General features: G+C 37.6%; 1 protein-coding gene across 1 annotated transcript in view; it reads right to left on the bottom strand.

Annotated features, from left to right (window-relative positions):
* BCAS1 (brain enriched myelin associated protein 1) overlaps positions 1-15230 on the bottom strand; it is a gene marked incomplete at both ends in the record, with an annotated part of 49303 nt that overhangs the window by 29824 nt on the left and 4249 nt on the right. Inside the window, one exon of the mRNA XM_083357426.1 lies at positions 4686-5248. Within this exon, the coding sequence (XP_083213552.1) occupies positions 4686-5248 (563 nt within the window). The remainder of the gene's footprint in view (positions 1-4685; positions 5249-15230) is intronic.

Here is a 15230-nt window from a genome sequence, read left to right as displayed (position 1 = left end):
ATTTACGTATTTTGTTTAACAGAAAATTGACTGGTTACTAAACCTTTGTCACAAAAGTCACAGAATTATATCCTATAATTTTTCAAGAAGGAAAATAATATGACATTCCTTTTATTCGGTTAATTCGATGAATAACTGTTCTACTGGAAAGGACAGGTATAATCAGAGGGTAATTATATTATTATCCAGCCTCCAGAAGTCTCAGCCTGGAATAACAGATTTTTAAAATAAAACACTTATTTTTACCATCTATGACCTATGGCCCTTTTATGACCTGTGGACTTCAACTACCAGAATTTCTGAGCCAGCATGGCAGGCTCAGGAATTCTGGGAGTCGAAGTCCATAAGTCATAAAGGGGCCATAGTTCCTCAACCCTGATCTAAGTAATTAGGTGGTTAACCAAGTTTAACAATCTAATTGTTTAATAGTCACTTAGGTGAGATAGGCAGTATAGAAATTTTAAATGAATAAATAATTTTGGAATCTAACTGATTTTACATTTTTCATTGTAACATTTCAGAATAGGAATTTTTTAAAAAAAATATTACCAGTGACATTTTTCCATTTCATCTTCATGATGGTGATCAGATGACTAGACAAAGTCACAGGAGGAAGACATTTTGTAAAATGAATTCCTGAGCTGGGAATTTCACATATAGACACTTTTCAAATCTGAACAGTAATTCTAGTTACCTACTTACTATAGAACACTTTTCTTCCCTCGTTCTTTAGGTAGGTTAGAAACGATTAAGAGTTTAAATCCAGCAATTGGGGATATCAGATGAAAGAAAAATCTAAATATGACGAAGAACTAAAAACCGATTTAAGAAAAGCTAACAAGACTTGTAGGAATTTTGGAAAAATTTCGTACTGATATATAGTTCCATGTTGGACATACAAAGAAACGTGTGAGAGAAGAAAAATGGCTGAATCTGGATCAGTGATGATGAACCTTTTGGGAACAGTGGAAAATGCATAACTTGACTCTGATGGTGTTGCACACATGCTTCTCCACCAAAGAAAAAGTCTCAGCTTCAGTCCTCATGCCATCCCTGCCAAAAAGGCCACCTCATGCTGTTCCCCAAGGTGCAGGAGCACTTATTTACATAAGTGCAATAAATAAATACAATAATTAGTACAAACAGCAGCCATGATGATTGATCAACAAATAGTAAAGCCATGTAACAGGGCCCTTAACACATTCAGAGAACCAGGCCTGGGTGTGTAACCAAATTTTTAAAGCTTGGCAAAAAGCTAACAGGGTTAGGGCCATTCTAATCTCTGAGGGGCAACTATTTCATAAGGCGAGGCCTACAGCAGAAAAAGCTCATTGTTATACCTAATTGTGCATTTTAGAAATGGAAAGTGATTAAACTTGGAAGTAGTGGGAAATGCATAGACAGAAGAACGTTGGAGATACACAGGTAGTCCTCAACTTACAACAGTTCATTTAGTGACCGAAGTTAGAATGGCATTGAAAAAAGTGACTTATGACCATTTTTCACAGTTACCATGGTCACATTATCCAACTTCAGATGTTTGGCAACTGACTCACATTTATGATGGTCGCACTGTTCTGGGATTACGTGATCACATTTTCTGACCTTCTGACAAGCAAAGTCAATGGAAAAGCCAGATTCACTTAATGACCGTATTACTAACTGAACAATTGCAGTGATTCACTTTACAACTGCAGCAAGAAAGATTGTACCATGGGACAAAACTCACTTAGCAACTGTCTTACTTAACAACTGAAATTTGGGGCTCAATTGCGGTTGTAAATCAAGGACTATCTGTATTGAGGGATAGATGGAAAGAGATATAAAAAATGATTAGTAAGTCCTTTTTTTGGATTATCAATCTCTCCTTTTCATTATAGATCTGTACTGACCAAAAAAGTTGTTTTTACATATTGAATTTTCTGTGCATACTAAGTACACTAGTTAGTTAGTGGGTAAGTTAGTTAGTTAGTTAGTGAAATTTATTGGTCTTTATAAATATCCTAAGGTGGGAACAATCATAAATCAAGGGTACCTTCAAATAAAAGTCAAGTTGGTGGCCACAACTTTACAATTTAAACCCAGCCTTTTTCTTTTTTTTTTAACAAACACTGACACATGCAAAAAAGAGCCAGGTTTTGATTATGCACTCCCAGCTGCCATTCTGTTTTATCCTCTCCTGCCCCCAGCATATGCCCTGGTACAACTCCTAGTCTTTGAAGATACAGACAAGGAGATTTATGAAAATGATCCCTTCTGCCAGGACCCCATTCACATTCACATGGCTATGGCTAATATTTCAAGCAAACCATTTACCTTGGCCTGAATAGTAACTGCTCTATCCATGCAGTGAATCCTGCCCTTGTTTTAATTGTGCAGCCTCCTGAATGTAGTTTTGTGAAAGAAAGCCATGGTTCAACCAAACACAGAATATCTGTCTAGCTCCAGGACTCTGCCCTAAAATAGGAGCATCTCCTTCCTTTCCTCATTCCAGGGATCCTGTTTGTTTGTTGGCATGTGGGGAAAAAAAACTTTAATGTGATTAATATAATTGATTTTCTCCTCAGAAGCTATAAGCCTTAGTTTACTTAAAGAGTGACCAGTGCCCAGAACAAAATCCAGACAATTACAATTCTATCTAATATTTTGACTTTCTGTACAAATATGCAGTCTAAAAAATTGGGGGTTCTTGCCCAGCCAAAGGAGTCCTTATTATAAGAGGTGTGGCTTTTCCATCAGACTTCTTTATCTGAATATAAAGTCAAACAAAATACAGCTGGGAAAAATATTAAAAGTTTTTTTTCTTTTCTTTTTTACATGAAAGATCAACTTCAGGCTATCTGAACATGTGTATGCTACACAACCTGCTGCTTTGAAATAAGAAATGCAACATAAGAAGCTTAAGATCCCATTCCTCTTATTGTGGCTTGTGTAGCAATCTTTCCAGGCATGAAAGTTTGTAATATTTTCCAAGCTTTGCACAAACAAGTATTCTCAGTGCTTCAGAATGTTTAGCATAGTGTTTCTCAACCTTGACAACTTGAAGATGGGCAGACTTCAACTCCCAGAATTCCCCAGCCAGCTTTGCTCTAGGAGTTGAAGTCCACCATCTTCAAGTTGTCAAGGTTGAGAAACACTGCATCTCAAGATGCAGTCCTCTCCTACTGAAAACTTAACTTCAAGGAAGGCTTATTTGTACTCTGTGACAGTTTCTTAAGAATGCATTTTTGTCACAGGTGATCTCAGCCAGATTGAGAGAGAGGGGAAAAAATAGATGAATGAAGTTGCAAGAGGCAGAAGAACTGGTTATGAGAAAAGAAGAGGCAAGGATCATGAAGCTGATGATACTGCTAGGATTTTGTGAAGATATTTTGGAAACAGTTCAGTGATGTAGAAACTGCAATTGGGCATTGTGAGAATAAGGTTTGTAGAGTGTACAGTCTCAGTGACAAAGGACAGGGGACTGAATATCCTGCAGTGTCCAGTATCAGCCTAGGATCTTCACCTCATCATAGGAACCTACCATTGAAATCAACAAAATGAACAAGTACTGAACCATAGACTGGGTTCATATATTGTACTAAGTCATGCTTTGCTGAACAAGCCACTATCAGCTGGGCTCACTTTTTTGTCTAATTGATGATCTACAGCTATAAACCATTAGCTTTAACATTTTTTTCTTATCATGATGTATGAATGCAGTCATGTAAAATGAGGAATATTTAATTCACAGGATAATCATTTCTTCTACAACATTGTTTATGCTGTTATGTATAAAGTGGGGTGCAATCAGGATGTTTATTTTTTAAAAAACCTCTTTGTAACTCACTAAATCTTATTGAAGCAGCTAGGATTCCATGTTTTAATTTTTTTTTTAAATGACCAAACTAATCACTCTGCCTATAGACAAGGCTGGTCTTATTTATTTCTCTCCCTCAAGCATTGTTCCACCTCATTAATCTGAAACTATCTTGATTTTCCTAAGAACTGTTTACAAAAGTCATCAGGAATAAAATGGATATTCAGTTTGTGTCTAAATGCCTCTAGGGAAGAAGGCCATCTCTTGAATAACTGGTTCCACTGTTGCATTGCTATTACTGTCAGGAAGATTTAAAAATTATAATAATAAAAATAATAATTGAGAACTATCTTGCTATGGCAAAAATCCATTATTTGACAATGGACAACAGATTTTTTAATCCCAGTTCCTTCAATCTCTCCTCATAAAGTTTAATTGCTCATCTTCTGATCATTTTCATTGTTCTTCTTTGAACCATTTTTTTTAGTTTTTTCTAAATCCTTAAATTGCAATGCACAGAACTAGACTCTGTACTCAAGAAAATAACTTAGCAGCATTACTTTCTGGGATTTGGAAATGACCCTTCACTTGATGTAGTTTAAAGCTGCCTTTGATTTTACTGCTCCTATATTACACAAATGATTCATATTCAGTTTGTAATCAACTACAAGATCTGTTTTGCATTTTTTTTAACCAAGCTAGGAATCTTCTTCCTCCTAATCTTGGGCTTGGGCATGTGTTTTTCTGTTTCCTAAATGAATAAATCTGCATTGGTCTCTACTTTTTTGTTATTTTAAGCTCAATTCATCTGTTAGGATATTTTTGAATTTTATTTCTGACTTCTCTGGTATTAATTATCCCACCCAGTTCCAATTTCTATACTTACCTTTCCCTGCGATTCATGATCTGAGGTGCTTTGTAATCCTGCAGGTTCTTCTGAGGAGAGGCCTACACCTGGACTGCTGTCAGTCACCTCCTGTTGATTTTGCTCCTGTTCTCTGCTCTTAGGTTTTCCTTTTTCCAATTTGAAGAGTCTGTCCAAAAAGGTTAACTCTTTGGACTTCGGTAAAGGGACATTCTCCTCTTTAGCTGTTGCTGAGAGTTCAGTTTCACTATGAGATGCTTCACTTAGGTTTTTATCAGACGCTTTCTCTGCCGCAGCTGCCACTGAAAGCTCCCCGTTTTCACTCGATGCTTTGTTTGCTTGAGCCGCCTCTGAGCTGACATCAAGTTGAGCTGATCCAACGGGTGAATTTGTCGCCTGCGCTTCAGTACGTCCTGGTACAGACCGTGAAAATGCAAAGGCAAAACGAGATTTGGCAGCTGGTGGGATAGGTTTGGCTTCTTTCCCGAGATTATTTCCACTGGCCTCGGAGTTGGAGCTTATCTCCATTGTTTTCTGGGAAGAAACAGCTGCATTGTCCAGGCCAACACTCACTCTTGCATCCACTACAAGTGCAAACAAGAAAACAGCAATTCTCCATCACAACAGGAAAGATGCACTATTAATCGTAGCTGCCTGCATGTTTAATGGACTGACTGTAAACTGAAAGGTCTAAACAAACACAGTGTACATGTTTCGTTCTCTTACCAAGTATGATGTTTGGCCTAGCAAAGAATTTGAATTACCCAAATTTACCATGTGGTCATTGGTCCGTTTATAAGCCCTGCCTTTTTAATGACATAGGGCTGTAGGATAAAATGAAAATTAAATTAGCAAATAAAGATTAATAATTGAAAGCCTTCCCTATTTCAAAACTGTTTGGGCCCTGTAAAAGTAAGGCTGCTATTACTAATTTTTTAAGGATATATTTTTTTCAAAATGGCAAAGGTGAGATTACAGCCCTTTGTTGAATCTTCAGGAGTTGTCATTATATGAGAAATAAGAATCTGGAAAACTCAGTAAAAAAGGCAGAACTTGGTTTGAATGCCAGATGCTAGTTAATATTTGAGAAGACAGTCTGTTTGAGAACTGGCAGGGTTTCTTGTATACAGAGTTCTCAATTTATTTGACCATTCAAAGTTACAACAATACAGAAAAAGTGACTTACAATCGGTCCTCATATTTACAATTATTGTAGCATTTCTATAGTCACATCAATAAAATTCAAGTGCTTGGCAACTAGCATGTATTTACGTGAATCACGTGAATGCCATTTGTGACCTGACAAGCAAAGTCAGTGGGGGAAGTTGGATTCACTTAACAACCATGGAAAAAAAAGGTTGTAAAATTGGCTGTGATTCACTTAATGACCATATTGCATAGTGATGAAAGCTTTGGTCCTAATTGAGGTCATAAAAGGAAGGGAAGGGAAGAGAAGGGAAGGGATCATTTATTTCTAAAGCTAAATAAATTTCATATTCCCCTATTCTAGTGTTTACACTGACACAATCATGCAGTTTGATAAGCAACAATGCAGAATTTGCTTGCAATTGGATTCTTCCAATTTGCCAGTGTAGCCTACAATTGTGGAACTTCCTGGGGTTCTCCCACTCATAAACTAACCACATTTGATCGTACTGTTTCCAGGCTAAAACACAAGGTCAGTTACTTGCTAAAACACTGAAGACTCTAGAAATGAAAAACAACAATTGAACAACCTGTTAATTTGTTCATTCACTTTGAAGAACTGTCTTTTACCTACTGTTTTCTGTCCATTTTAATGTAAAGCCATATTTTACCAGTTCTTCTTTCACCCCCATGAACTCTTTTTAAACAAGACACCAGAAAGTTTTGCATCCTTAAATATTACCGTTGTCAAATGGTCATTTGAGTGATTGTTCATGTCTGAAAATAAAGAACATACTTTTCTACTTTCTCTGAAAAAATAATATTGATAACCATAGAAATGATGTGGCTTTTCTCCAAAATGTCCAGTAATTCAGTTTCAAAAAATAATAATGTACAGATTCATATTCATATTTACTTCTTTATATTTAATGTCTTTCATCAAGGAAACATCTGCCAATCTATGGGCTTTGGTCCTTCTCTCAGACACTAACAATCACAGTCGGCAACCTAATACCCACATTAGAAGTTGAACTATTGTTTTTTTATTATGTCATACTGCATAATGGGTGTTGTAGGCCTATACATCAAGGACCTGGACTGGAGAATGTTGTCCTATTGGGAATTGGAAAGTGTCCCTTAGAGGCCACTTTGGTCCTTGGATTTAAGGAAGATTGTTGGTACCAGGGGGTAGGATTACATTAGAAATTCTGATCATGGCATCTCATCTTGGAGTTTTATAGCTCCCAGGGCCTGAATTGTTGAAGTATTGGAATTCATAGATTCGTGATAGGAATATATTTGGAGGAGACTGAGGCTCAAGTAAGAATATTTAGATGGCAAAAATTATAAGGGAGCACAACCTATTAAGAAGTTCTGTTGTGTTAGCAAAATAAAAAAAGAATTATTTCAGATAACTCTCAATCAATCCATCTGTCACATTTAATTAATTAATCCTATCACTGTTTTGTAGAAAAAAATACCTTATCCTGGAGCAATGCTTCAGAAGATTTACCATGATAATTCATTAATCAGTACAATACAGCAAAGCAGATTCTGGCTTGCAAGTGATATCTGTTCACTCAGTGAAGTGAAGAAAAAACAAAGATAAATGTGTGTTGATATCAGAGCTTGCACAACTTGCAGGAAGAATTTAAAAAATGCTTTTAGGCGTGTTCCTCAACTACTGTACAGAAACATTAGCCAAACATGAATAATAAAACAAGGGAATGAAAAAAATCCTAGAGTACTGAATGTACAGTAATAGATGAAAACCCAGAATAAATGAATTATGTTTATCTGTAAGTATTCAAAACTTTCAGCAGAAAAGAAAGGGCAGAAAAAAAGATGTGTGTCATGAATAAATTTACTTCATATTGGACTCTGTTTCTATTTCTGTTTCTAAAGCAAATCTACAAAACTGCCCTAATCCATTGATCTTGTCTACCCATTAGAATGTAGATCTGTATTTTTCAAACGGCTTTCATATGGAAAATTACTACTACCTGCCTCCTTCTTTATTTCTTAGCTTATATCCTGCCTTTGTTATTTTTACAAATAACTCAAGGCAGAGGACATACAATATTCCTTCCTCTTCCTCTTTTCCTCATAACAACAACCCTTGAGGGGGTTGGGCTGTGAGAGTGACTGGCCCAAAGTCCCTCAACCAGTTTTCATGACTAAGGTGGGATTTGAACTCATGACCTCCCACTTTCTAGCCTGGTGACTAAACGATTAGACAAAACTGGCTCTATTACTTTCTTTTTAGTTCCTTCAAGTCATTATTGACTCCTGGTAACTGCCTGAATTAGTCCCTGCAGTTTTCTTGGCAAGATTTCAACATTTTAGAAGTGATTTGCCATTGCCACCTTCTTCTTAGGGCTTGGAAGGAATGATTGGATCAAGGTCACCCAGCTGGCTTCATGTCTAAGGCAAAACTAGAACTCACAGTGTCCCAGTTTCTAATCTGGTACCTTAACATTATACAAATTTATTCTCTCATGCTAGCTATCCTTTTATTCTCTATCGGTATGCTTGATATGAACCTTAAACTTTCAAAAGGAGCTCTAGGTAGCTTACAGATAAAACAAAGAGTCCCAAAACAAAGCAAAGCAAATATCCAGAACCGAATAAAGAGGATCAATCACAGTGTATTCCATTCAAGGTCTTTCAGTTTTTCATTGGCTCCTCCCATGCTCTGGCCCAATACCTAGGGGAAAAGCCAGGTTTTATCAGAAAAAGGCCCATCTGAACCTAGGGTGAATATTGATCCATAGGGCAGGTATTGTAACAGAGAAGGCATGCCACCTAACTTACACCAGGTGAAGGTGTTTCATAGAAGGGACTTGAAGCATGCCAGATAGACAGTCCTGTTAATAATCCAACCATGAAGAGACTTGTAAGTGATAGATAAATTACATTTGGAAGCTTATAGGGAGCCAGTGAATAGGCCTCTGAATCTACGAATGACACAACTGGAATACAAGATGAATTTGTGCAACAGCTATAGCTAATTTGGTAGGAGTCAAGAGGACCCCTGGATTATACTCTCTGACTAAAACCAAAGGTGGAGAATCCCAGTTGCTGGAGAAACTCAAAAGACAGAGATTCTTAGTCTTGCTTGGGTTGAATCAAAGCCTGTTCTTCCTCATACAGATTCCTACATCTTCCAGACACTAAGATAGAACTTCAGTGGCATGACTTGTCACAACTGTTGTTTGTTAAAACTCTGAAGGTCACAAACACAAATTAGCTTTTCCCAGGTCTTGCCAAGTTTTATATTAAAGTCATAACTGTCATAGTCTTCATCTACCACTAAGTGTCAGCAACTATTTGTTTTTCAGTTTCCAAAATGAACAATTATCTTTAAAATGAGAGTCTTAACCATTCATAGAATTTTAGATTTATCCAGATTTAAGTTTTAAATTTTAGGTTTTATATTTATTTCACTTCCATATATTTTGATCCTCCATAAAAAGATTAATTTGCTGCTTCTGTTAGTATAAGGGTGGGGCAGAAATCCCCCTCTTTCCCTTTTGGAGGTATTTTGCTTCTTGGGGATCTTGGGGAAATTAAATGTAGAATAGAAAAGAGAAGATCGACGGTTGTGCTGGTTAAAGCTTTTGGACTTCAGTTGCCAGTAGCTTGGGCTGGACGATGCAATACAGCCAGCCTTTCTCCTGTCGGGTTAGAAGGCTTTCCCCAAGTCAAACGGAATGGCCACCACCATTCCAGAATCGCTGGAGCACCAATCTTTCTTCATCGCCTCTCCAGGGTGACTTAGACCCATTTAGGGTCCCCAGGCAGGGAGAGATTAGCCATGGGGATATGGAGAATCTGCAAGCCCATGACCGGTTGCTAATGCACAAAACCAGAAGTCCCCTCAATAAAGTTTTTCACCCATGCTCAATTGGATTCACTGTTTACCATCCTTCAATGATGCTTTTCCTGAATTCATCAGAAAACCATGGAGCTATCTGAGACCTACAGACAGGGTTAGTCTCCGTAGTTCCCTCTGAAACCAAACAGATCCATCAGGTGCCTGATATTTATCTGAAAGGAAGACTCAATTCTTTACAAAGAAATCATCTTTATAACAGGGTGGATACTTTAGATTAGATAAGTATATGTTAAAAGAAATAAATGAGTTTATTTTTCCATCTAGTATTTCTGTTGGTAAATATGGTGAAAATCTCCAAAGGATGGCAGGCAGTGATGGGATTCAGCCAGTTCACATCAGTTCAGCAGAACCAGTAGCTGATTTTTTGTTGCCCAGACCCAGAACAGACTTCCGGAAGTTGCATCCCCACAGAGAACTGGTTGTTCACATATTTGAATCCCACCACTGATGACAGGTACTATTCCTCTTATTAGACGACAGCCAGGAGGGCTAACTCACCAAGGTGATGTTTGAAAACTTCTGATCCTCCCCATGGCAGTGCTACCAATTGCTTCAAGAGCTTTTTAAGTGTCTTCAGATCACTTAATATTTGTGGCCCGTTATATTCAATCCCCAGAAGCCTTTTGGATTCTTGTGACTCCACAGAGCCTACCAGAGATGATGAACATGCCTGACAATTTCTGAAAGTTTTTTTTTTGAGGGAACTTTGAGGAGTTCTTTGATGAAAAGTTACTTTGAGCTACATCAGAACTTGCAAACTACTCATGCATGCCCCCCATAGACCTGGAAGAATCAAGGAAGATTTTAACCCTGCATTGATTTGTGATTAACTGGACCTACAAAATAGGACATTCAGCAGTGCAGATTGCCAGGGGCATCAGTGTAACTCCAGTAATAAAAAAGCAAACGAAGACGGTAATTCCGCAGGTTGAAACTTCACTGGTCACACAAATGAGTTTGACAAGATTATTTGGATCTGCCTGTTATTTTAAGCAGATTGTCAATCTTACCACACCCTTTGACTAAATATATTCTGCTGAATACACAACATCAAGTAGGGTGTTGAAACATATATTTATTACTGCTGTGGTCTCTCTCACATCCTTCACTGTGCTGTAGCTTCCCTGTCTGGTCCCTCTTTCCAATCAGAGAAAAATCTTCTTTTGACACTGAACTGAAACAGAAAAGCAACCTTTGGAGTTGACAGGCATGATTGGAACACTGACAGCCCGTTGTAGGTGCTGAGACAAAATGGATGGGGGTGAGGAAGAACCTGTCCAGCCTGTTACAAAATAGCCATTTACCACAAGGTAAAACTGCTTTTTCTAAAGTTCCAGGGCCAGCTCGGGCTTTCTGAGTTAGCTTTGCCTTCCCCCCCCCCCCCCGGGGAAGTAGTCATATTGCCAAATAAAGTTTTAGACTACAATAATAATCCACCTTATTTGTTTTCTTATCCTGGTAATGTGGGGTGTGCAAAGACAGTTTTGAAAGTAAATATGTTCCCACAGACTAGTACTTTACGATATTTCCATTGAAAAAGATAATCTTTGAAATTTTAAGTTTTAGGCAGGATGGGAAGCCTAGACTATGCCAAAGTCAATGTCCAGAGATTATACGAGTAGTCCTCGATTTATGACCACAATTGAGCCCATCATTTCTATTGCTAAGCGAGACATTTGTTAAGTGAGCTTTGCCCCATTTTGCAACCTTTCTTGCCACAGTTATTAAGTGAATCACTGCAGTTGTTAAGTTAGTAACACGGTTGTTAAGTGAATCTGGCTTCCTCATTGACTTTGCTTGTCAGAAGTTTGCAAAAGTTGACCACAAGACCTGGGATATTGTAACTGTCATAAATATGAGTCAGTTGCCAAATGTCTGAATTTTGATCACATGACCATAAGATGCTGCAACAGTTGTAAATGTGAAAAATCTCATAAGTCACTTTTTTCAGTGCTGTTGTAACTCTGAACAGTCACTAAATGAGCTGTTGTAAGTCGAGGACTACCTGTATCTTCACACACATATACACTTTACTTCCCCCCCCCAGCATTCCCCTGCACAGATCTGCAAAGATTTCCTTTATAACTATGCAATTAACTTCATGGCATAATGTGGTATTTCTTGAAATTCAAGATGCAAGACATTTTAGACGAGTTTGCAATAATGTGTGCTTTCCTACAATATTATATGAATGCTAGTGTAGAATCTACTACTCAGGCTGTCAGTGGCAGAATGTTTGAAAGAATCTGAAAGTGTTGTTCGTCTTGGCTTTTAGAGTTGTATCTCAAATTAGGCTCCAAACATATCTATGCATTCAGCCATGAAAACATCTTAACATGCATCCAAAGAAAACTGTAGGGTTGCTTCACAATCTACTTACACTCACTTAAGTAGCAATGGATGCACAATCAGAAGAGCTGAAGGATCAGGTTAAGCAATGATCATCAGGGAAAACATCTATCTATGTGGCTGCTAAGAGCTGGTTAACAACTTGTTGGCATGTAATCAATCAACTCCCCTTCCAAAAGTATGGACACCCAAAGCAAAATCAATGCTATCTATGTTTCACAAAAATGAAAGTCAAGCTAAAACATGATTCTCACCAAGCTAAACATATTGAAAATCTGTATCTGATTCCTCCTATAAAAAACAAGAGGGGATAGAAAAGTCAGTCTGATTTAAAGATCAAAAAGGTTGTGAGTTATAAATTCCACAGTTACTTTTATTTTCCTAGTCTGACTGCTGGCTGATATTGGAACACAATGTAGGGTGAAGAAAAACTGAGAGCAAAGAAGTAATTATGGAGTGAAATGTACTCACACATAGACACACCATTTGTATGTTCCTTTCTCTAAAAATCTGCAGGATTGATACAAACCAGGACTAAAATATACACATCTGTTCCTATCACTTTTAATTTAACCCTTGCCTTGCAATCCATTTTCCACTTTATAACTCAAACAGATGTTTCTGCAAGCCTCTTCCACAACAGAAAATATTTTACAAAGTACCAAGACTTTGTCTCTTAATAACAACCAGCTTTGTCTTCTTTGACAGCTTTTACAAACATGGAATTACTTGAAGTGCCAAGTTGCTGTAAAAACTCTCTCCTCTGAAAGTTATTAGCAGAAATGTTCAGGAGGAAGAGCATGGGCTGTAATACGTTGGGCGTGCACAAGCAATGTGTTATGTTGTAGAACAAAGGCAAAAGTGATCAAAAGTAGCTACTGATTTCACAGATGAATAAAAATGTCTCCATTTTCCAAGCAAATAAACAGGGGAGCAAAACTCTTTGTGGAGGAATTTGGCAAGGAGTTTGTAATTGATTCCACATAGCACAGCAAGTAAAGGAAGCTTCATGATAATCTGCAAATTATGCACAATGCTTGTTCTGCTTGAAGAGATGCCAGACTTCACCTATTGGAGGTTCAAACATTTGTCCTTATTACAGGAAAAAGGTTGAGGAGAAACTGACTAACTTGAACAGACCATAAAAAGTGAAAAATTCCTATCTAGGACAGGTAAATTTTTTGAAAACAACAACAACTATTAATAACTCTCCCTTTCTAGTGATTCATGTGGTTGAAGATGAGTTGGAACACTAATTCGTATAGTTTGAACTAATCACATTGCTATATTTTGATCTGCAAGTCATAGGATTGTTAACAGGGCAGAATAATATAATAAAATTACTGAATAACAGAGTTGGAAGGGACCTTGGAGGTCTTCTAGTCCAACCCCCTGCACAAGCAGGAAACTCTTTACCATTCCAGACAAATGGTTGTCCAATCTTTTCTTAAAAATCTCCAGTGTTTGGAGCACCCACAATTTCTGGAGGCAAGTTGTTCCACTGACTAATTATTTTAAGTGTTAGGAAATTTTTCCTTGGTTCTAGGTTGCTTTTCTCCTTAATTAGTTTCCATCCATTGCTTCTTGTCCTGCCTTCAGGTGCTTTGGAAAATAGGTTGACCCCCTTCTTCTTTGTGGCAACCTCTTAAGATATTGGAACACTGCTATCATCTCGCCCCTAGTCATTCTTTTCATGGCTTTTGACTATCTTCTATCTGTCAAATCCTTTTTTTCTTTTCTATGGCTGAAGACCAATTTTAGCAATGTATTAAGACATCAAGAGCTGTGCACACTTCATAAACTGAAAATAGGCAAACTAATTAATAATTGTGGCAGATTGTTTACATATTGGCCTTGTGAACATTTGAATTAGTGCAGCTTGGAGGAAAGGGCAAGAAAGAAAATGTTCAGTCATTTTTGCTCCTAAATTCTAATCCCTTTATCTATGATATAAGCTCCTAGACACCTATTTCCCATTTTCTTTTCTTTTTTAAATGCTGTTTAGTAAAGTCTAGATCTGAAAAAAATGCTTCAGATTTAATATGCATGGGGGACTGAAAAAGAATTCCTGCTTATCTGTCTAATCAGGAGTCAGTTCAATAAATAAGCTAACAGTTTTGGAGAAGCTGTTTGCAAACTGTTGGACATGTGATGGCCTGTTCAGTTAAAAGCAGGTTAAGCAACTTTAGGTCATTCCACTTGTCAGAGTCTGTCAATTACTTGACATGTTTTACCATTTTCTTGTAGCTCCAACAGATAAGAAAGAGCCAGCAAGTTATTGATCTCCTAGATATGATAGGGCTGGCTCAGCTTGATGTATACAAAGTTGAGCAGACCAGGGTAAAGCTCATTATGTATCAAGACAGAATTCAACACTAAAAATAAGCAGAGCAGTTCAGTTTTCCCACTTGATGTGTGGTAGTAAAAAAATGAGACCTCCCGCCAAGTGGAGGACCATCATTACCAACTTAGTTCTGGCACATGTTGTAAGTTATCTCACAAGCCTTTTTTTTTCATCTCCAGCAGTTAAAATACAATGTCATAAACTCTAAGATTTTCTTTTAAAAAAATCCATGGCACAAAGTAGCCATGATTCTTTGTTTGTAGGATTAACTCTACCCTGGGGTGATGGGCATGGGAGCCTGTTTTTGCACAGGCATGTATCTTTTCTCTTTCCTGCAATGTCACATGGAAAAGAGGTGAGCCAACTCCAAATGAGTCAATCAAGTCAAACTATTGATTAATGCAAGCTAACACCCACAATGTAAATTTGCTATTGACTATCAGCCTTTTGTACTCAAAACTGCACCTTCATTGTACACAGAAAATAGACAAGTGATAATGCAGGGCGCGCACACACATACATACATACAAAGAGCAAGAATTTATAAGATCTACAGAGTACTTTCCATACGACAGTGGTAGGCTTTGTAAAATAATCCCAGAAAGATCTGTTTGTGGCAATAATTTAGGCTGTATTGGTGAGTGGAATCTTTTTCCTGAAACGTCTAGTGAAGATGACCATAACTACTTTACTTGCAACTTGAAAAAAAATTCCTGGCCTTCCATTCTGCACAACATCAAAGAATGCCATCTGCTCTTTAAATAATTCACAATGCTTAGAGGCTTGGAGCAGTATTAGATTGAGGATACCCTGGGAAATTTCCCAAGGG

Source organism: Vipera ursinii (assembly GCF_947247035.1).
Source record: "Vipera ursinii genome assembly, chromosome: 3".
NCBI lineage: Eukaryota > Metazoa > Chordata > Lepidosauria > Squamata > Viperidae > Vipera > Vipera ursinii.
Note: the sequence above shows the minus strand (reverse complement) of the source record. Positions and strands in the feature narration are given on the sequence as shown.